Raw genomic sequence first — 23068 nt, 5'->3', positions numbered from 1 at the left:
TGAAATAAAGCTCACACACACACTGCTACAGTCCTTCATACACTTAGAAACGAAGCTGCTCCTTTCCTCAGTGCTGACACATAAAGAAGAGTTGCTTTTATATCCAACACGTCTCTGTTCCAGAAAACAGCTTCAGCAGCCTCTGAGTCTGAACTTGGAGTTGGTTATAAGCCACAGGCCTGTGTGCACAGCAATGAGGAAATATAATGCAGTAAGTGAAACATGGATGTGTGGAACAGATTATCCCAAAGGTTGATTCTGTTCATCTGGACGTTCTCAGTGAAACATTTGGTCTCTCGGTCAGGTGACTCCTTTAGTCTCAGCTGACTGCAGGTTTCCAAACCTTTGTCACTGGATCACTCACTTCATCTCCAACGTGTCCCTGACACAGACAGCTGGAGCCGTTACAGCAAAATCATTGATCATCGTTTTTAGAACATTAGCTGGTGTTGGTGGGCAGGCTAGCAGTGCTAATTGTTAGCACTAGTTCTGCTGCTCTCCCTTTGTCTCTGTTATTGTTGGTCTTTAGTGAACAATAGAAAGTGTCTTCATGAGACTGTTGCCTAATGTTCAAATGTAGATAACACCACCTGCACCAACCTGTTACACAGCACAACCCTCTGGTGTAGCTTTGCCCATACGGTAAAAAAATATATTTCAAAATACATTTTAAAATATATTTATATATTTTGAAATGTATTTTAGCACATATATTTTTTGGCCATTTTTTGTATATTTTGAAATATATTAATAAAATATATTTCAAAATACAATTTAAATGTATTTAAAATCATTCAAAAAAATATAAATTTAACCCTTCATATATTTCTAAGAAAACACATTCACATGTAACATCTGAAAGAAATCTTTATTTGATGTTTAAAACATACATATAGCATATCAATCAAGCAAGGAATATTCATTTTATAAGTTTATTCTCATTACATACTTAAACATTCTAAAAGAAACACACACACATATACATATATGTGTGTATATATATATATATATATATACACACAGTCTCAGTTCCCCCAGCTTTCACTGCAATCCTCAAAGCCCTTCTGGACACGCTGGGAAACCCCTTCCTTACCGCCACTTTTATCAGAGTTAAAATAAAAATGTGATTTATGTTAGCTGGCTTCATTTAGCAAACAGATATTTCTGTTTATACAGATACAGATATTAATACAGATATATTTTACGCATAATTTACCTCTTTTTTTTTCCTAGATGGGAAGTCTATCCAGTTCACATTACAGTAATGCTAACACCCCTTTTGGTCGTCTCTCCTTACCTTCCAGCATTCATAAATCTGTTGACCTTCTTTGTCTGAGACCAACCACTACAATGCATCATCACCTATTTGTATTGGTAACTTACTTTACAACCTATTTTAATGGTTGCAAAGTAAGTTACTTGTGGTGTATGCAATTTTAGATACACAGAAAGTCTTCACTTACTATATATGGCTGTCATAGTGTCCTTATCAAGGGCAGTTCTTCACTCTGCGCCGATGTCCGTTTTGCTCTGTCCTCCTATAAAAAGCATGAACATTTGAGTTTTTGATTAGTTTTAGATTTCCAAAAATTTGATATTTGTACAACTAAACATTTGAACTACAATATATGCTATTGAGCGATACTTTTATGGGTAATTTTTGGTAAAGAAACTGGTGACAGAGTTGTAGGCTTTTTAAAGTACTATTAGCTAACCATTTGAACTGACTTTCAAAGCTGATTACCTTTTAAATTGCTGTGGATCAAAACCTCCAGTGGGAAGGCGGCCATTAGAAGAACACGCACCATTGAACCTGAAAATAACAAAAACAAACAAAAAACAGAACAATATATAAGAGTCCGGTAGGGTAATAAATCTCTTCTGAAGCAATATAGTTATTTTGGGTGAAAAACAAAACATTCCTCTAAAATATATATACTGACATCAGCAATCAACATCATGATTGTAATTATTTCCTTTTTAGTACATCTACTGCTGTTTGCATGTGTCAAGCACTACGACTGTATCTATGCATATAAATTCACCATATATATCCAGCAAAAATGTTTTGTTATAGGAAAACAAACAAAGGCATTCAATCAGAGGTGAGAAATTAATTGGGAATATGAATTATAGGTGAACTATTCTTTACCTACTAGCAATCAAGCTTCTTTAACCAAGAAGCTTGAAATATTTGAATGTAAAATAAAATAAATAAATAAATAATAATAAAAATAACATGATGTAATTAAAATGCACAACTTACATTAAGGAAATCTGCATTTGTATCCACAGGCTAAAAGTAAAATAGTAAATGTGTTAGTAATAGTACAGGTATTTGTAAAAAAAAAAAAAAGAGGCAGTAACTGTGACGCTTCTAGTGGGATGCTAAATGCAGAGATTTATATTTACAGTATAATACTGCATGTACGGGTAGCTGTGTTGTGAACTGTAACTGAATATTAGAGAATCTCAGAGAAATTAAATGTATTTATTTTTTGAATTTATCAATCATAAAACTGTGTGTTTTGAAGGCCTGTTACGATAACGACTTTTTGTTGGTCGGTATATTGCCCCATAAACAATTGCGACAAGTTATGTCATTGTCATTTTAAGACCATTTTATGTCTTTGAATGTATAATCATAATATAACACCATAATAATGCAAGATCTACACACTTTCAATTGACAAACCAACATCTAATTCTTAAAGTATTTAGATCATTGAAATTAGGAATCAAAATATTAGATACCTTAAAAACTTGAATAAATAGTAAGTTTTCTAACAAATAGAAAACAATGATATTTAATGTTATTGTTTTGTTATCATTATATTTTATTTTTGTAAATATAATGGCACATAAATTACATCATCAACAATTATTGAGGTCATGTACATGTACTGTGTGTTAAGTCGATATATCGATTATTGTGATAGGCCTACTGTTTTGGTATCATAACGAGCTTGTCAAACATGCATGACCACTAAACAATGTCTAAGCAGTAGTACTGGTCTGAATGACAACAAACATAACTAGTGTTTTGGAAAATCTGTTAGAAAACAGTTATTTCAATAATTATGATTAGCATGTGACACAGACACCGCATAAAAAACCACAACAACAAATACTTACTTTAGGAGGATGGGGGAGGGCAGCATGAGGTTGAGACTTTGACATCTGTAAAAAACAAATTCATGTATTACAAACAAGTCACTTAAAAATACATTAATGTGGCAGACTGTTCCCTGTTCAGATGCAGTGTATAAGTACAATCAGGGCTGTCACAACAATGGGGTGGGGCCAAGTGGCTGCAACCCTAGGTACAATGTGCAGGTATATATAATTACATATAATATATGTGAATAAAGCAAGAATCTGTTTAGGTTAGTCACTGTGCTGACTGATGTTTGCTAGGTTTATATGATTGCAAACTGCACAAAAACAACAACAGCAACAACATTAATGACAATGACAAACAAAATTACTTACATTTATGTAAATCTCACATTAGGAAGATCTGCATTCGATTTCATGGGCTGAAATAAATAGGCAGAAACATTACTGCTAAAAAAAATAAAAAACAAAAACTCTAAAAAGCCTAAAAATGACTTAAAAAGCAAGGAAATGTGGAACATTGTAATTAGCGAACATTAATAAAGCATAACTGTTCTTTGTTTCTAACCTTGGTAAGTACTCTGTAGCCAGAAGGAGAGGTAGGATTTCTGTGAAAGCCAAATTAAATGTGAATAGGCTTTGATAGTTATTGAGAAGGCAGAATAATAAGAAAAGGCAAAAGTACGTCACAATATAATTAATTAAGTTACATATTTTGATTACCAAATTATGGAAGCGTGGAGCTGCCACCCAGGCAAAAGAAAAATAGAGCTATATCACGTTATGACGTGAAATGTTTATTGTTCTAACATTATGCTTTTCATGTTTGTATAATACAGTGGTTCTTAACCTTGTTGGAGGTACCGAACCCCACCAGTTTCATATGCGCATTCATTGAACCCCTCTTTAGTGAAAAATAAAGTGTGTTTTTTTTTTTCAAATTAGACGTAGATATGTTTTTTACTGGTGCACAAAATGAGCCGTGCACGTCACAGCGGAGGCTCTGCCGAACCCCTGAGACCAACTCACCGAACCCCTAGGGTTCGATCGAACCCAGGTTAAGAACCACTGGTATAATATAATATCACATTATTATAATATACATAATTGTCACGTTCGCACAATATTGTACGGACGTGATAATTATGTACATTTTTCGTACAATGTTGTTCAAACATGTTGTTCAAACATGATAGTATATTGTTAGAACGATAAACTTTTCACGTTATAACGTGATATACTTATATTTCTCTTTTGCCTGGGTGGCAGCTCTACGCTTCCGTTCCAAATACACGAGAATAAAGTAATATTATATGGGAAAAGGCACCTGCTAGCTTGATGATGGAGGCTTCTTAGACTGGCCACCCGCCTTGGCTTCTTGTCGCCACTCCACGAAATAAAGGTCCGTTTCCTCCATGCCGGCTAATTATTCATCCTCATTAAAATCTCGTATATGTTCAGTTGGCAGAATTGAGAATTTTACATCTTCCAACCACTTAATTAACGCGAACATAATCGGCTTGTTTCTTCCCGTCTCCTGTATCCGGCCGTTCCTCTCGCTGTCAGATTTCGCGCCTCAGAGACGTCGTTATTTTTCAAAAAAAAAAAAAAAGAAAGAAAGAAAGAAACAGCAACAACTACTAAAGAGAGTTTTTTGCACGTTCATTGCACATTTGTGGGAATGTTTAAATATTTAATTTTTATTAATTACTTTTCATTATATCTTTATTTTTTAAACCACCGTGGCAATGCGCATGCGCATACACTCCTGCACGCAAAGGGCTTTGGAGTTGACGTAATGTCGCAATGCATTGTGGGAGCGCAGCACCATCTTGGCAGGTCACGAATCAAAACAAGTTTGCTACGAACCATTCTGAAACGTAGCTCAAAAGAAAATGACGGTATAGAGACAGATTCTGTCCAGATGCAAAGAGACGGTACTTGATTGTTGAAATGTGGACCCGTATGAAATATAGCCGTGGAGTAGAAACCCTGAAGACCAAACCGCTATTGACTTAGCATGATCTACTCTCATACCTTGTCTGTGGAGTCAGAGCATACACGGCGCACCAATTTCGCAATTATAAATCTCTGGAGGCGCACATCCAATTCACCAAGGACTGGGTACAAGATTTGGCTATTTTTAAGCCTCCACGTTGTGAGTACGCCGTCATTCAAGCAAAGGTAAGTCAGCTTGAGTACTGCGAGTAAAATGCGTTTGATTCCCCCCAACATTCAAATTAGTGCTAGCAAAAATTCATTCGTGAGGGGGAAATTACAGTGAGAACATGTAGAGGCTCTGTTAGAGGGATAACATAGTGAGTTCAGTGCATTGATGTGACATTGTCCTGAAGGATTTAGTTATTCTTTATGGTTAAAGAAATTGCCCTAATTAATTCATATTTATTATAAATAATCCTAATTACACATCTTGCTTCCTTGTTTGTGTCCTGTGTCACTAAAAATACATTCTGTTTTAGTTTTATACATTGATTAATGACCTGCAGAATCTCCTTGTCATATTAGGTGTCCATAGTTGTCACTTAAAGTTGAACTTTATGTTTTCTCCCTCTTGAAAGTGATTACATCCTTGCATTACATACTTTAGGTTCATTTTTTGCTGATAGGTTTCTAAAAAGAAACATGCAGATTTAGAATATAACATGCAGCGTTCTATAGATGGATACATAAAAACACTTTATTTGTTACATTTATGATAAATGGATTTGAAAGTAAATAAAACACATTTGTGTCGGCCTTGGCTTATTAAAGTTCTTGTCTTTAAATGAACTTTGTCTGTGTGTGTTTCAGGTCCTGCACTCTTAAAGACTGAATTGCAGCATTGCAGCCACAGGTCATTGTGAGCATCACAGGGAAGGTTGAAGCCGCCCACTGCAGCTGTATGGCTAGAGTCGTGGAGACTTGCAGCCATGTCACTGCTCTTCTGTTTAATGTAGAAGCAACAGTGAGGATCTGTGGCACAAGGACTGTTACAGATGAACCTGCATACTGGGTTTTGCTGGGTAATATGACCAAGATACAGCCAGAGGTTGGCCATAAGATAGACTTCTCCTCTTCAGCTGCCCAAAAAAAAGGTTCTTGATCAAAACATAAACAGACCATCTGTAGTGACAGGTAAAAGAAGCCATCCTCAAAAAAGAAAAGTTCCACCTGCTACTGTGGAGGAGTTGGATCAACTGATGGGACAATATTTTTCCAAGCATAGTTCTGTTCTGAATAACCCATAGTGTTTTAATTTAGGGGGCCATGTAAATACTTTGCATTTACTGAATATGTACTTACTAAATACCACTGTTCAAAAGTTGAATAAAGAAACAAAGAAATGTTTGCCTATTTTTAATTAAAAGCACTTTGTCGAACATCACATCAGTTACAATGTAGAAAAAATGTTATGTATAGTTTACAAATGACAAAATGTTCACATAAAATCATGACAGCATTTGTATAATATCACCCACTACTAGCATTCTGTAATTTACTGTCTCTTTTGAAAACTTATCACTTATCACATGGAGAAACCTTTGGAATGCAAGCATGCTGATCCACACAGGTATGCACACAGGTGTACACATGTGTATTCACAGACACGGACTACAGCTTTCTTGGCTGCTGCCTCAAAGCACACTGTGCGCTGTCTATCCTGCGTGCTGCACAATATCGTTTATTATTTAGTAACTATTGATATCTATGGCTAGCTAGTTTATTGTGATGGTGCTTTTTTTTCTATTATTATGTTGCTCTTTGCTGTTTGCTGTCTCCTCTGTTTGTTTTTCTCCATACAGGTGACCCAGGAGTTTTTTTTTTGTTGTTTGTTTTTTTTTCTCTCTTCCCCCCCTTCTCACCGTCTCTTCCCCCCTTTGGTTTTCTTTCTTTCTCTCCCTCTCTTTCTTTCATTCTTTCCCCCTGTCCTGTCCCACAGTTATGTCTGTCCCGTTTGCAACTGAAAATAAAATAAATTCATAATTATAATAAAGGTCAATCAAATGGACCAATATGGCAAGGCCATGATGACCCACTTGGTAAAATAAATCCGCTTGCCATCTTTCTTGGCCTCAAGACAACAATTCTGATGGCTATAGATCCAAACGGGACAAAAAAAAATAAAAAAATAAATAATAAAGTAGTCTCAGAATAGTGAATTAAACCAACATTTATTGTTGATTTTTTTTTTAACAAGAAAAACATTTTTAAACTGAATAAAAACAATGCCAATAACCAAAATAAATAGAAGCGTACATGAAAACTACACAGTCCTTCACCTTTCTGTCTGATTTTTTTAAGGAAAACTGTTTTTCATTCCACTAAAAACAGGACAAACCCACCAGCATGAACATTAAATAAACTATTACAATTGTAAAACAAAACTCATTTACAAAATGTAATAATTATCAGTGGGTCCCAGGAAATAGAATGTGACATGGGATTTAGATTTCCGTTACCAGGATGGTCGGGTTCAGCGTAGTCTTCATCACCACCTGTCAAAGACACATCATCAATATTCATGTTTGCTCAGGTTATTCACTTGTTCACATCTGTCTGAGATCATTCATACTGTTGTATGGATGTGTGTACAGTATGTATATAATTATCAGCTATGTAAAAGATATTATCATCTCTGTTCTTACCTAGTTGGAAGTCCTCCATTCAAACTCAGAGAGCCGCTGGAGGAAGGTGGTGATCCGAGGGCTGATTCTTGTAACCTTCCTCTTTACGACACGACCTGTCTTGCGGCTTGTACCAAGTTTTGCAGGGCATTTTGTTCCCATGTCTGGATTGATCCTCACAAAGAACCTTTTAACGGAAAAAAGGCTGCTTTAATTTCAAAATTAAAACATACGTTACAGCAATCACCTATATGTTTCTGCAACTGTAAAAAGAGAAGGAGAAAAAAAAAAGAAGAGAAAAAAGGAAAAAAAAAAGAAAACTTATCACTACATAAACAGCACAAGACTTAAGAGTATTTAACAAGAGCATTTTTCCCTGGTTTTACTACCACACTGGGGCACATGTTCACCAAAACGCAGCAAACCTTTGCCATCTTATCCAGGAAGGTCACCTTTTTACCCTCACATGGAAGAAGTAATCTGATTGGCATGGTGGTATGTAGCATGTAGTTTGAAGCAGGGATTTCGTAGTGCCCCATGTGTAGTGTTGGAACCCAGTCAGGATTTGTTTCATTCATTTCATAGGCTGGTTTGTTGCAATAATGCCAAATAATTAGCAACTCTATAAATAGAAGGTAGTTCTGCATGTTTGTTCTAAGTTTGTGCTATGATCTCAGAGCGCATTGAAAATAAAATTAACAGGCTATAAAGAATAATATGAACTTATTTAGAACTTACCTGAATGAAAATACTGGAGCACACCAACAGATATCTGTGGCTGGTAGAGAACTGAATATCAGCTCGTCTCGCAGCTGCTATCCAGGCTAGACGCCTTCTTTTGGTAACATCCAACACATAAGCTCCCTCATGATGTTTCCAGGTGAGGAAACAATGAAAAGAGAGCCTGTTTTCAAGCTTATTCCTTTGTCGGTAGTGCAATCTAACATTACAACCGACCACACAGCAAGCATTTGTTTGGCCTGCTAATATGGCGCCTTGACCAAAAATCCTGGCTACGCCCCATCCCGTAAGATCACGCTCCAGAGCCCTATTAACGTACGGATCTAGAAAGAAGACGCTGCATTTTTAACTCTGAGGGAGATGGAGAATGAGCCTATTTCCAAAACAGTGGAGTGTGTTCCTTTAAGTACTAAATTGTATATATTGTCAAAAACTAAAGTGTACATAGCAGTTGTTGTATCTTGTTTACTGTATCACTGACAGATAATTTCAAAGTCAATGAACGCTACATTATAGTGAGATATTGTGTAATGTGAAATACTGTAAGCAAATGAATAAACAACCTAATTCGTGATAGACCTTTGACTCTGTTTTGTTTGAATCCAACTGTTTTTTGCAGATGTGCATAAAACATGTTACTTTTAGTATTGTTATCATTATCATCATTATTGCACTAAATATATTTTAAATAAAGGATACTTTGATATACATTCTACTGTAAGGTTGGAAATGTATTTTCTTCACCCTAAAATATGTTTTGAAATGTATTTTGGTTTGAAAGAAATATATTTTCAATTTCAAAAATATATTTTTTTGGAGCATCACAAATACAAAATATATTTACCATATATTTGAAATATATTTTGGCCAGGAAAAATGTATTTTTTTACCGTATGGGTTTGCTGCTGCTGACTTTGAAAATCACACCAAACATGGAATCAAATATATCGACTCAGCTTAGACTACAGAGAAGCTCGGCACTGCTCACAAAACTCAACACAAAAGGCTTTTTAAAGACAACAATCACTTTGACAGACACACAAACACGACTGAGTACAGAGCAGCTGCTGGTTTGAAGCCACAGAAATGTTCAAATGTTTAAACACACTGCAGCGTTGCAGCCGTGATGCATTTGTGCTGCTAAGGCCACACACATCAGCTGCCTTACATTTTAGTACCAGTTCATCTCTGACCATGGCAGCACAGTCTTTCCAGTACAGTGATGTCGGTGGGGACAGTGGGGACTGATTGTTCATTGGCTGTAAGCCGGTCACATGGACGTTTAACTGGTGCTTTGATTGCTCTGTAGTCTGTTGTGCCTGTGAGCTGCTCCTAAAATGAGACAGATTATAATTGTCACCATTCTGTTAATGACTCTTATTATGTGCGCTCTCCTCCACTGTCACACTAAACACATTAAACCTTTATTTTGGTGTAAAGTCAGGATTTATTGGCTCTTCTTAAAAGCGTCATGAAGTGCAAAACTCAGCAAACATTATACAAAAGTAGATTTAGAAGCTGAACTGAAAACATTTAAAGTGACAGTCAGCACAAATCCAGCTGACATCTCCATCCAACCCAAGTCTTCATTTAAAGTCATTATAACTGTGACACACGTTTGTTACAGTATTAATCCTGCCTGATGCTGCAGGGCCAACATCATGAAACAGGCTCAGCATTTATTTCCATTATGAAACTTTATCATTAAAAACAAACCATTGTTCTGCAGTCGTCCCAGGACTGTCGGTCAAACGTTCTCTCCACATGTTTAAGGCTGAGCTCACTTTATCGTCTGCCTGAAGGAGGGAAGCAGATGTTACTAAACATCACAATAAAACATATGAAATGGGTGCACATGAGGAACGTCTGCACTGTTAAAGCCATGCAAACATCTTCACACATGAAGCAGCAACACCTCTCAGTTTAGCAGCAGCTGGTAAAAGCCACAGTGATCCTGGAGCCTCCCTGAAGGACTCGTTCATCAGTAACTGTCAGGAGGACGATTAAACCTTCTGCACACGTCCTGTAGTTACACACTCGGGAGGAAAGACGACGTCCTCGCTCTGCAACATGATCTGTGTTTCATCCAGGACGCTCAAACACAGATTGGTTTCCAAATATTAGACGCACTGGTTCTTCATGCGTTTCTACCTGAGCACTCAGAGTCATTTCTACAACAGGCCTCCTTCACCTGCTGGTGCCTCTGTTTCTGTGTTTGGCATCAGTGCCTGATGTTTGTGATCTTTGATCTGTTCTGAAGTCTCTCTTTGTAACACAAATGTTGTTTGGCTTCTTTTGCAAACAAGGCAAAAGAACTTTAATGGATTCATTTGCTGATCTTACTTTTCTGATGCAAAGCCGTCCTTTCAACGCTTTAGAAAGAAAACCCAACAATGTTTTTAAAACTTTCCCAAAATGTAAAAGCTATTAAAACCATAAACTTCTGCTCCTTGATCATGTGATTCTTCTTCTAGACTGTCTGTAATTGTTATTGCTGATTGTCAATAAAGTTGTTTTTTATAAGTTATGTTGTAAAGGAAGCTTGTGGCGAGGGAGGAGGGGCGACTAAAAGCAGGTTCATATAGTGGGAAAGTCCTCAGGTCATGTGAGGATATTTACTGATGCGTCAACACTGTCAGATAAAAGAACGGCTGCTGCATTTGTTCTCCCACAAATAAGTTTGGTGATGAGTAAAAGAATTACAGATGATGTGGCAGTTTATACTGGGAGCTGGTAGTGATGTTACTGGCTTGAACTGGGCGGAGGACGCACTAATATGCAGGTATGTGGTTTGCTGGGACTCTAGCAGCGTGCTAGTGAGTACAGGTGATGTGTCTTCAGACTCTAGGCAACATATTGTTTTTGATATACTTCATTTACTGTATAGAATCAAACACAGAGGGATAGAAGTGGATTTCTTATGGCTCCCTGTGAATATCGGTGTTGATGCAATGAACAGGACGATAAGTTTAAAAAGGTGCAGCAAGAAGAAGTCGTGCAGGTTTGACTATAAAATACAGTGAAAGTGAGGTGAAGAGTATAATGAAGGTAAAGATGAAGGACGAGTGGCAGGCACACTGGGACAGAGACGGGAAAGGCAGATATTATTATACAGAAAACAGTCGTGTAGAAGAAGCTGCAGCAGAGACCAGGATGGAATCTGGAGAGTCAGAGTTGGTCACACAGGCTTGAATAGCACACTTAAAAAGGTAAACATGACACAGGAAGTGTGACTTCTGTGGACCAGAGGAGACGTTTGACGGGTTGTTAGCGTCGTCAGGATGCTGGATGGAAACGCTGTGCCTGATAGGATGATTACAGGCTGGACTTTGTCTTCCTGTTACAGATGGATCCAGGCCCTGGATGACTGCTGGACACACATGACCCACACTAGGCTGCCTTCATCCATCCTTTCCTCCTTCACTGAGACTCAGAGTCAGCATGTATGTATTTATCAGGGATTTGAATCCTTTCATTACAGAGTGAAGTTAAAGTAGACGTGTGAACACACTAATAAACACAAAGGGACACAACTACTACTCCATGATGGAAAGCTGAAGTATTACACAGCTTTATGAACCTCCTGTTATCCTGGTAGACGAGTACAGCAATAAATCTTTTACTTGAACATCTTCTGGCTCCAATAAGCTTTGAAATGTGACCATGAAGTTAGAGACACACTGACTGAAACCCACAGCTGTGACTGTGGATCACATCCACACACAGTGTAGCTGCTGTCTCTGTGTGAGCCTTTGCACTGCTGCTCGCAGCACCGTTATATCACTCAGCGCTCGCTGCTGTTATTGAATCCACTTTTTACTGTCCGTGCAATCAAGCTCCTCTGCAGAGCTAGAAAATATCTTCGAACCAGTTTATGTGTTAGGGGATCCTTTGCAGCTGTGACTGTTGCCTCTGTTTTTGTCCTTTGGTTCCTGGGAGCCTTTTACATTTCCATCAGCAACAAATATCTGAACAGGCTTTATTGTAGGAAATACAGGAGTAAATAGTTGTCATTATTTATTAGATGTTGTTAAAGATGATCCGATGCTTGTTTAGTTTAATGCTGTGGCTTCAGTCAGCATCACTGTGCTGTATAGTTTTATTTTTCTGATCCTTCTGTTAAAGTTGCTGAATAAAAGCTGGTTGGTCTGCACCTCACCTCTGCCTCGAGCCTCCTTCTTTAAAGCAGCAGAGGCTCTTCATTCAGGTATCACAGCTCGAGTTGTTCTGCAGGAGACCCAGAGTACTGTCCTTGGTCCATAATGACATTAACTTTGATTCATGTCAGCCTGAACGTCTGTGATGAACACACTATCAGCATCACTGACATATTTCATCATTTAAAAACACGTCCTGTCACCGTGGTGGTTACAGTGACATCATGCAGTTTGTGCTTTGACCTCCAGAGGGCGACAAATCAGCACAGACAGAGAGCTCCATTCAAACTTTGCTGCCATCAGGAATAATTCTTCAAATATAATCATCAGTGTTTGAGCAGCTATGATATCAGGGACAATCTAGACATGTGTGACAATACTGAACATGTCACATGACACACCTCAAACATCATGTGATCCACTCTCAGTCTGCACTTTCAGTCATGACTTCATGAATTTATGATCAGTTTACTCCTGAAATATTCAAATGCTGCAGGGTGAAGAACAACAAAGTGCTGACACATGTTTGTGTTTCAAACAAGAAAACCAGCAGAAATAAATCATCTTTGGACAACATGACAGAGATTAGTGAGTTTCCAACTTGCACTTGAATGCAGCACAGACAGATTCTGATGTTCGTGGTTGTAAACGTGTCCTCAAACGCCGCTCTGACTCTTTCCTTCCTGCTCAAAGTTCCTCTTTTCTGAACTTGGTGTTTGTGCCTGACGCTGATCGTCTCCGTGTGGAGCTCCGTGTGAAGGTAACGTTAGCAGTGTGTAATGTTTCCTGGCTAACATCAGCTGTGTGCAGCTCAGTTCCAGCACAAATCTGCCGCTCCATAGTTCACGGTAACGGACTCATGAGGTCGACCGTTAAACGCTCTCCCGCCATTTTGTCTGTGTGCGCGGATGTGTACATTTTTGTTACCACTGTCATCAGATCAATAGCCTATTTGTAAAAGATCTCTGTTCATAGTTTAGTTGGATTTTAAAACTCTGTAGTTGGACAGTTTTATTTTGGACTGATGCTAAAATTCTTGCTGATTGTTTCTGTCGAGGTTTTGTACTTGACATCCGCCATTTTGGATGTGATAAGCTGTAGAGAGTGCGTCCAAAAAGAGAAACCAGAAAGAGAACCTGTTTTATTAATAACCTCTTGCAAATAGAAGAATATGAAAAAAACAACAACAAATAGGATAAAACCTTTAAATTACTTGAATTTTTAAAATCACCATCATCTGTTAACACAAATTTGATCATTTCAAATTTGTGTTTTCATTTTCTCTTCCCAGTTACTTCTTTCTCATTCTCTTCATTCTCCTTGTCACCTTACGTCTCACTCCTTAACTGAAGTTATAGTTCTAACATAAGAAGTCCCACCAACGTCCTTTATTTAATCTCTGTGTTGTCACAGTTATTATCATCAGATCAGACATGAGACCCAGACAACAACATAAGTTTACAAGCTAACATCATGTCAGCTAACATTAGACGATAGCATCATAAACTTTAAATTACTTTGCCTCTGATCAACAGTTTGATTACATTCTCACATCACAAGTTTATTTGCTAAGTGTGAGTCCGCCCACATTAGATCCACTTTTCAGCAGGTGGAATAATTTGTAGTATATAGGTAATACATCAACAATGCTGCCGTGGCTGAGTTAGGAATATTTATAATGTCATTTCCAAAACTTGCATATGATCTGCAATTTGTAGCAGATCTACTGACTGTCACAGAGCAGCTGGAGCAGTCTCGAATGCAGGTCAGTCCACTGCTGCCCCCTGTGGCCAAGTGCCATAGCTACTGCTGGATGAACTCGTGACACATCTGCACCTGTTTCTATGAACACATTGAGTCTGAGTGGCTGCACTTACACTGGTGCATTCAACATATTGAAAGATGGCAGCAATGTGGATTGTCAAGACTCAAACCAACCGTTGAGCAAAGACAGCAGATCACTTGTTTCTGTTTGTTATACAGCCAGATTTACTCGTGACACACATGTGCAGCTGCTTTATCACCTATTCTGAATTTGTTTCAAGCACAATACATTTGTTACACATGTTGGGATATTGTGTTTGTTTTAAATGTTATATACCTGTGTGGTATGTGACTTGTGTTGCCATGACGCCAGGTCTCTCTTGGAAATGAGATTTTTAATCTCAATGAGATTTTTTTTTACCTGGATAAATAAAGGACTAATTTGTAACTTTCAGTGTTTTCCGGTCTTCCAAAAGAAAAAAAACCTTCAACTACATGACATGCAGTTGTGTATTTGTTTTCACCTTATCATACACTTGAAGTTTTACAAATCACCACTTCTTTAGTGAATATCATTTCAGTCTCAGACAACCTCGTTTCTCTTACAGAGGTTGAATGCACCTTCTGCGGATGGCGGTACCACACAGTGTGCGTGGACTTCCCCTGCACAGAAGGCAACTACAAATGCTGTGAATGCTAAATAAACAGAAACAAATGATCCCTGTTGTCTTTGCTTGATGATTGGTTTGAGTCTTGACAATCCACATTGCTGGCGTTGCATCTTTCAATGGCAGCAATGGCAGGTATCAGTGCTCAAACCTGTTGTGTTTGTTTCCAACAAGTTGCCCACCTCGGGAAACAAAAATGTGTTCTTTTACTTGTCAGATGAACATATGAGACACTTTGACTCTTCAGTGCAGTGTGGAGCCTAACAAAGATCTGTTTTGTGTCCCAGCTGATCAGCAGGAGGAGGAGAGTCTGACGGAGCAGCAGAGGAACATTTTCAGCTACTTGGACTCAGCTCAGCCACTACAGAGGAAACAATGAGCTCAACACAGAAGGTGACAGACAGAGCAGGACCATATGACCAAAGATATTTATCACCATATACATTTGAACATTTGCCATAACGATGTAGCTGACGATAGAATTGACACCAGACAAAATACTTTACAGCTGCACAACTTTATTAAAAACCCATCAATGTATTTTCACTGAAACAAGCAGCTGTTGTTTATGTGCATTAAAGTTATATAAAAATGTAACAGTGCAAATGCAAATTCCTCGCTGACAGTTTAACCAAAAGGCGTTTCCAGTGGAAACTGGCCGACACATCCTGAGCATAACCATGTATAATATCCACTAAACTTCAGAAGAGGTTATACAGTCGTGGCCAAAAGGTTTGAGAATTGCATAAATATTGGAAGCTGGAGAAGTTGCTGCTTAAGTTTTTATAATAGCATTTTGCCTGCACTCCAGAATGTTATGAGGAGTGATCAGATGAACTGCATCGTCCTTCTTTGCCATGAAAACGAACTTAATCCCCAAAAAGCCTTACCACTGCATTTCATTGCTGTCATCAAAGGACCTGCTGAGACCATTTCAGTGATCGTCTTCTTAACTCAGGTGAGAATGTTGGCGAGCACGAGGCTGGAGATCATCATGGCTGTATCCCGATTCAGGTTCTGCAGCTTTAAAGTCCTCAAGGGTACTCAAAGACCGCTAAGGCCGAAGTGCGAGGCTCGTAGGCTCGTGAAATGGGACGTCTAGCCTCCGTCGCGCTGCCCAGGTTGCCTAGCAACCATGATACTAACAGCTGGAAACGTTTCATACAGCTTTGTTTGACAGAAATGAAGGAGAACATATTTAGTTCATTTGTTTCTACATGAGCTCTGTGTGATTTGATGAGTATCTGAGGCTGAGACCACAGGACTGTGAAACATGATTGTTGGGCTTCATTTCTGTGCTGAACAGTCGTTTAAGATTAGCTGTAAATAACAATTAGCTGATGTTGTTCATGAGACTAAAGTCATCTCACTGTGGTAATGTAAATATAATATGGCCAATATTATAGTTATTATATTAATCACTTCACTCACAGACAAGTATCTGTGACAGTGTGTATACAGATGTATCATATATAAGAGACAAATATTGTTCATTTAATATGTTGGTACTAAATGTGGCTGAATGCTTACATATATGTGTAAAAAGCAAATGTAGGAGCTGTGATAACTGTGTCTGATAGAATGAAGAGTAGACTGATATATGAAATATTCCTTTATTGGGTGAGAAAATCAGACCATGTCATAACTGCTGTAAGTCACACAGAATAGATATCAGAGCCTTAAACAGGCTGACTTCTGCTAAATGGGTCAAACTGGGCAGAAAGTCTACAAACACATAACATCCTTATAGAATATGATGTAACACTATAGATCAACTTAGCTCAGAATATATAAAGCATATAAACAGTTACAGCAATATGATGCAACAAACACAGCAGCTACTGATCCAAAATACTCAAAGCTTCATAGAACTGAAACCAACATTTATTTTTAGCTCCATCCTGCTGCTGATACAGACTTTAGGTTTCTGAACATTAAACTTGTTGCTGCCTTTCATAGTGTGTAACTTGAAGGCCCTGAGTACTCTGAGTACTTTCTCCCACACTGGAAACACTGGGATGATCACATTATTTGAACATTACCTAATAAGACTGATTCAGCACAGACAGTTATGTTAAACTTTCCTAGCAGTCCTTCACAAACAGGGAACAGTCTGTCTATTCTCTCCATCTGTCAGCTGCTGCTGGCTCTTCCTCCTCCTCTTCCTCACACACTGCTGAGTTTGTCCTGGTGGATCATCAGGGCTGCAAAGCCTCACAGATGATGTGCAGCAGTGGCTCCCTCAGTCTGTCCTCACTCTGGACACTTGCAGTCGTCACACATGGAAATCAAATGTGTGATAAGCTGCAGGATTCAAACACAAGTGTAACTTATAAACACATGTTCATACTTTTATTCCACAATCAGAGAGAAAGAAACAGAGAGAGAGTGCAGGACAGACAGACAGGTGACAGTCTCAGGTGTACACACTGCTACACAACAGCACCAGAGAAGCAGGATTTAGTGTTTGTGTTATTACGAGTGTAAACAAGAAGAGTTCCAGATGGTGCAGTGGACACATGTGTGACTGCTGTGATTAAAGCATCTTTCTTTCAGCTTAACGAGTGAACCGTCAGCTCGTTCAAACACACGTTAAAGTGCGTTTGGCTCGACACCACCGAACAGAGGCAGCAATATAACACAGCTAACATTAACAGTGCAGTGAATCCTGCTTGTGCCGTGATGTTCAGGACTGCAAACCGAGCAGCATCACTGACTTTCAGCTTGTTGTGTTTGTGGATATATGACTGACTTTAATTATCCACAAAATCATCACATTCTCTGTCAGATGAAGGTCGACTATTGAACGGCGTATATTTTAAAGGCTTTAAAACCAAGTTAACGCTGAAAGTACAAACATCACTAATGTCACATAACTCTGCCGACAAGGCATAGCTATGGCTATGAAATGCTCTTTGTGTATCACTTCTTCATTATGAAAGATGTCATTAATGCACTAGTAATGTCTCATCTGGAGTATTGTTCAATCAGTTGGTCAGCAGCTAATAAGACAGATCTTAACAGACTTCAGTTAGTCCAGAATAAGGCGTCCAGATTAGTGTGAAGATGTTCATACTATACTAATATTGATAACATGCATAATAACCTTTCTTGGCTTCCTGTACAGGCTAAAATATTCTATGGCTTACTTGTAGTTCTAAAGAAAGCAATTCTGTTAAACACACCACATTTATTCTGCTCAGCTGCAGTATCCAGATGAAATACATCATCATATTACACAGTTTTCAACAAGCTGCAATTTAGTAAATGCTCGAGTTAAAAGTAACGTTTTGTAAAACTGTTACATTTAGAGCAACTTTTAAGTGGAATAAGTTGCCTTAAAAAATTAGAGAATTATTCAAAACTTCAATGAACACTTAAAAGCCGATTTACAGAGCTTTTAGTTGTTGTAAATATTGTAAGACATGATTTGTTTTTGAAATTTGTGTAATGTGCCTCAATGTTATTGATATTATTATTATTGATTGCTTATATTTGAACAATTGTGAAACCTCACTGTGGATGTAAGAGTGAAATTATGTGGATATCTTGAATCCACTTTATTGTGTAATATTTTATGTGAGTATTTGACGGAAGACGAGCAACATCTGTTGTGGAAGCTAACGGGGTTCCTTTAGAATAAACAAACATAGGATTTATTATCACTGAATAATTCTGTATAAATCTATACAAACTATAGAAATATGTAATAGGAAACAACTGAATAATCTAAATTATAAAATAATGTGTGTGTGTGTGTGTGTGTGTGTGTGTGTGTGTGTGTGTGTGTGTGTGTGTGTGTGTGTGTGTGTGTGTGTGTGTGTGATTTTAGTGTTTGAACAGTCATGAATTATCTTTAACAGCAGGTTGGATGTAATGTGTTAGAACTACCAGCAGGTGGGGATAAGAGACCTTTAAGGTGTTTGGTGCCACGCTCCACCTTCAGGTTTAAAACTAGTGTTAATGGAGTTTGAAGGTTGAGTTTGTTCCACGACTGCATTTCACTCACTGCCTCTGTTTGTATCTCTGTCACTGCAGGACCAACATGGAGCCAGAAGTCAGCGCTCTCAGGAGGCCGACAAACCTCACAGAAGAAAGGGAGAGAAAAAACACACCTGTGACGAGTGTGGGAAGGGTTTTACTGTGAGGGCTAAACTAAAACAGCATCAGGTCATCCACACTGGAGAGAGACCGTTCAGCTGTGACTTGTGTGGAAAGTCTTTTTCCTTGAAGGGTCACCTAAAAACACACCAACTCATCCACAGTGGAGTTAAAGCGTACAGCTGTGATCAGTGTGGCAGAGCTTTTACTCAAAGTAGCAACTTACAGAGGCATCTAGTTACCCACTCTGGAATTAAGGCATACAGCTGTGATCAGTGTGGCAGAGCTTTTACTAACAGTAGCCACTTACAGAGGCATCTAGTTACCCACTCTGGAATTAAGGCATACAGCTGTGACATCTGTGGAAAAACTTTCAGCCAGAGAGAGAGCCAAAATACACACCTACGCATTCACAACAGACATGATGTGTACTGCTGTGAACAGTGTGGCAAAGAGTTTATAACTCACACAGACTTACAACGACACATGTTTACCCACACTGAGGAGAGACCTTATCAATGTGACCTGTGTGAGAAGACTTTTAAATCTCCACGTCACCTGAGACGACACCAACAGATCCACACCAGAAAGAGACTCTACAAGTGCAGCTACTGTGAGGTATGTATTTATATTGTTATCTTGTCATTTTAGCCTGACTGTTTGGAACAACTCTGCTCATTAAACTGTGTTAGCATGTTAGCAATTCTACTGCATGGAAAAGCAGCTCTGAGTGATTATTCAGATTTTCCTTTCAGTTATGATTTTAGTATTACTGTAGTATTATGGTGGTAGTATTGTAGTTATTGCAGCCCAGTAAACTGAGTGTGTTAACTGAAACAGTCAAATGTAGTTGGACGTCTGCAGAGATGCTCTTTATTTCAGGCGACGTTCAGGATACAAATGTTGAAGGACTGACTTACACTGTCTTTGTGTCTTTGTTTAGAAGCAGAGCGACACAGATGGATCCAGTTCTCAACCCTGTCATCACTGTGGTGGTGGGAAAGACTTTCATTGTGACCTCTGTGGAAAAACTTTCAGTTGGCAAGCTGCCCTTAAAACACATCAACGTAGACACACTGGAGACAAACTGAAATACTGCAAAGAATGTGGGAGAAGCTTCACCACACCAAGTGAGTTAAAACAACATGAACTGATTCACAGTGGGGTTAAAAAGCACCTCTGTGATCAGTGTGGGTCATCCTTCACCACTGCAAGGGACCTTAAATCACACAAACGAGTCCACACAGGAGAGAAACCACACAAGTGCAGACACTGTGAGAGAAGCTTCTCGCATTCAGGTCATCGTAACAGTCATGAACGAACACACATAGAAGGAAACTACAGCTGTGACCAGTGTGACAAGCGCTTCAGGAATCTCAGTTCATACTCTGCACACAAACGATCCCACGTTACTAATAAACTGTTTCACTGTTACCAATGTGCCCAAACATTCACCTCATTGTCTGCTCTGTGCAAACATCAGCGCGATCACTCAGGGCTGAAATCACTCCCATCACTGGATCACAGTGAATCTGAAGACACAGAAAGATCCTCTGGTTTCTGTGTCAGACTCAAAAAGCTTGAGATCAGGCTCCACAGAGTTCAGATAGAATCATTTAAACTTGTGTTGAACTGAACTGGTTGCTGGGCTGAACTTCTACATAATACAGATCTACATGGGATCTTCTTTTCTGTTTTTTACTGAGTCAGTTTTGTCCTTTTTTCTCTGTCCTGGTTTTGCTCGTCTGTAAATGATTGAAACTCAGTCAAATAGTTCATTGTTCTCCAGCAAAACGTTTTGGAAACTCATGTTTAACCTTTAAAACTCTGACATGTTTTAGCACACAAGGCTTCATCGGGGAGTTCACTCAGGATTGGACCATGAGAACAAAGGTTTTTAGTTCTTTCAAAGAGAGTCTTGGAGATGTTTGATGTTTCTGTTTTTTCTACATAAAGGAATAAACTATTTTTCTTGCTTCATGTAGTGTGGAAGTTTTTAATGTTTCTTCATCTGTGATGTTCTTGAATGTGTTCACGTGAAGATGATATAAATAAACTCTTGTCAGAGATTTACAGTTATCAAACAGGTGAATAAACAACACTGAGACACTTGGAGACGGTTAACGTGCTGCACGGGTGAGGGCTCAGAGAGGACTCACACCGAGCTGCAGTAGTCGTTTATTATTTATAGCAGGGTGAAACAAGCATAGCAGTTTCCTCTAATTTTGAATATATGTGTGTGTGTGTGTGTCTAAGTTCGTATAAATGTCATAGGGTGAACTTCCTCTTTCTATAAACAGAGCGAGTAGTACATTTTGTTCTTTTCCTATTAAGAGTAAAATATGAACATATACTTTAATGCAACATAAAACTCATAAAAGCGTTTCTTCTTTAACATCCCCTCCTGATGTTAATATTTTTCACTTAATCATACTTTATTATCAGCCAACAATCACTTGCTTATAACATTTTCAATTGTAGCATCATTCAGTATGTGTGTGTGTGTTTCTATACTAAATCTTCTTCATCCGATTCATCTTCTAGTGGCAGTCCAACATAGGTAATTACTGTGGCCTGTACCATTTTGTCAATCATGGATCTTATGCATGGTAGGATACATGTAGAAAACAAGCACAATAATAGAAGCAGAACTCCTATCAGTACGAGTCCTTTTATCACGAGGGTCTTCCAGCTGCCACTCAGCAGCCAGGTCAGCCAGTCCTCATTGTTCGTGACATAGTCTTGTTGCTGCGCATTACTCAGTTGTCGCAACTTGTCTAGGGCGGTGGTCATGGTCAAGGAGTGCACGTTGTCCGGGATATAGGTGCAACAAGTGGTGTTGAATAAGACACAGAGGCCCCCTCTCTCAGCGAGAATCATGTCCAGGGCGACCCTGTGTTGCATGACCACTATTCTGATCGCGTTGATTTCCTCATTCTGAGCCTTATTTATCTTTGTTGAGCTGTTCAGGAAAAGTCCAAATCGGTAGTCAAGAGTCTCAATTCTTAACGTGTTTTTTCCAGTTCCGACCCATGGGAACAGTGAGTGCAGGACCTTCTGTCTGGTGGTCCACAACTTGAACTCCGCTGGTACATCACTGCCCCAGATTGGGTCATGGGGTTGCACGTCATCAGTGTTCCTCTTGCGTCGTGGTTGGTTCTGATGGAATACTCTGAATGTGTGGTCTGACACTAAAATTAGGGCGCAGAGTCCGGTACAAGAAAAGCTCACAACTAAGACAAAACTGCTCCTGCAAGGAAAGCTCACTGTTATGCATGCAAGTCATCAAGATGACATCATCAAGATGGCGCTGGAGTGACGGCAGCCTTTCCAAGTAGCTCTGCAACACCGCACCTTTTTGTTAACTTTAACTTTTTAGACTAGGCTTTTCAAACTTTTTTTTCACCTTCCTCTACTTATACCTCTTAGATATAGCGATACAAGATGGATAATGCACTTTTTAAAACTTCTGGAACCAGTTCCTTCATCTATTCGAGAGCGGAGCTGCTGGCACTAAAAACAAAGGGACAGACCGGCATGCGACACAACATCCCGGCCGAGCTAAAGAGGAGCTACAGAGGCTGCAAAGCTGGAGCGAGGAGAGCGGATCACCGGAGGCGATTCAAACCATCAATCCCGACAGTGATCATGGGCAACGTGAACTCGTTACAGAATAAGATTGACGAACTGTGCGCTCTGAACAACCACAGACTATACCGTGAGTGCAGCTTGTTTATCTTCACGGAGACGTGGCTAACCGAGCTAACGCCGCAGGCTAACGTAGACCTATGCGGTTTCACACCCGTGAGAGCCGATAGGGACACGCAGGCCAGCGGAAAAAGCAGAGGTGGGGGACTCATTGTCTACGTTAACAACAGATACTGTAACCCTGGAC

At 39.0% G+C, this 23068-nt stretch overlaps 1 protein-coding gene and 1 long non-coding RNA gene across 3 annotated transcripts; one reads left to right on the top strand and one right to left on the bottom strand.

The window, feature by feature from the left end:
- Positions 1-1054: 1054 nt before the first annotated feature.
- Positions 1055-4708, bottom strand: LOC146650402 (uncharacterized). Its single transcript, XR_014908008.1, has 8 exons — positions 4445-4708; positions 3686-3725; positions 3493-3539; positions 3136-3180; positions 2267-2296; positions 1745-1813; positions 1464-1538; positions 1055-1098 (listed from the first exon to the last, which is right to left on the bottom strand). It is a non-coding gene; the product is annotated as an uncharacterized LOC146650402 (long non-coding RNA).
- A 6617-nt stretch (positions 4709-11325) lies between these two features.
- Positions 11326-20809, top strand: LOC146650401 (uncharacterized). 2 transcript variants are annotated; one of them, XM_085385498.1, is made up of 4 exons: positions 11326-11926; positions 15360-15465; positions 19111-19791; positions 20117-20809. In XM_085385498.1, exons 2-4 carry the CDS (start codon positions 15448-15450, stop codon positions 20807-20809), a joined length of 1392 nt encoding a protein of 463 aa, XP_085241624.1. In that variant the 5' UTR covers positions 11326-11926; positions 15360-15447. The 2 variants fall into 2 exon arrangements, with proteins under 2 accessions (XP_085241624.1, XP_085241625.1); XM_085385499.1 differs by lacking the exon at positions 11326-11926 and adding an exon at positions 15075-15207.
- Positions 20810-23068: the final 2259 nt, after the last annotated feature.

This window comes from Rhamphochromis longiceps, linkage group LG16, assembly GCF_057381845.1.
Source record: "Rhamphochromis longiceps isolate RC_006_pf linkage group LG16, R_longiceps_female_GT1.1, whole genome shotgun sequence".
Classification (NCBI taxonomy): Eukaryota; Metazoa; Chordata; class Actinopteri; order Cichliformes; family Cichlidae; genus Rhamphochromis; species Rhamphochromis longiceps.
Note: the sequence above shows the minus strand (reverse complement) of the source record. Positions and strands in the feature narration are given on the sequence as shown.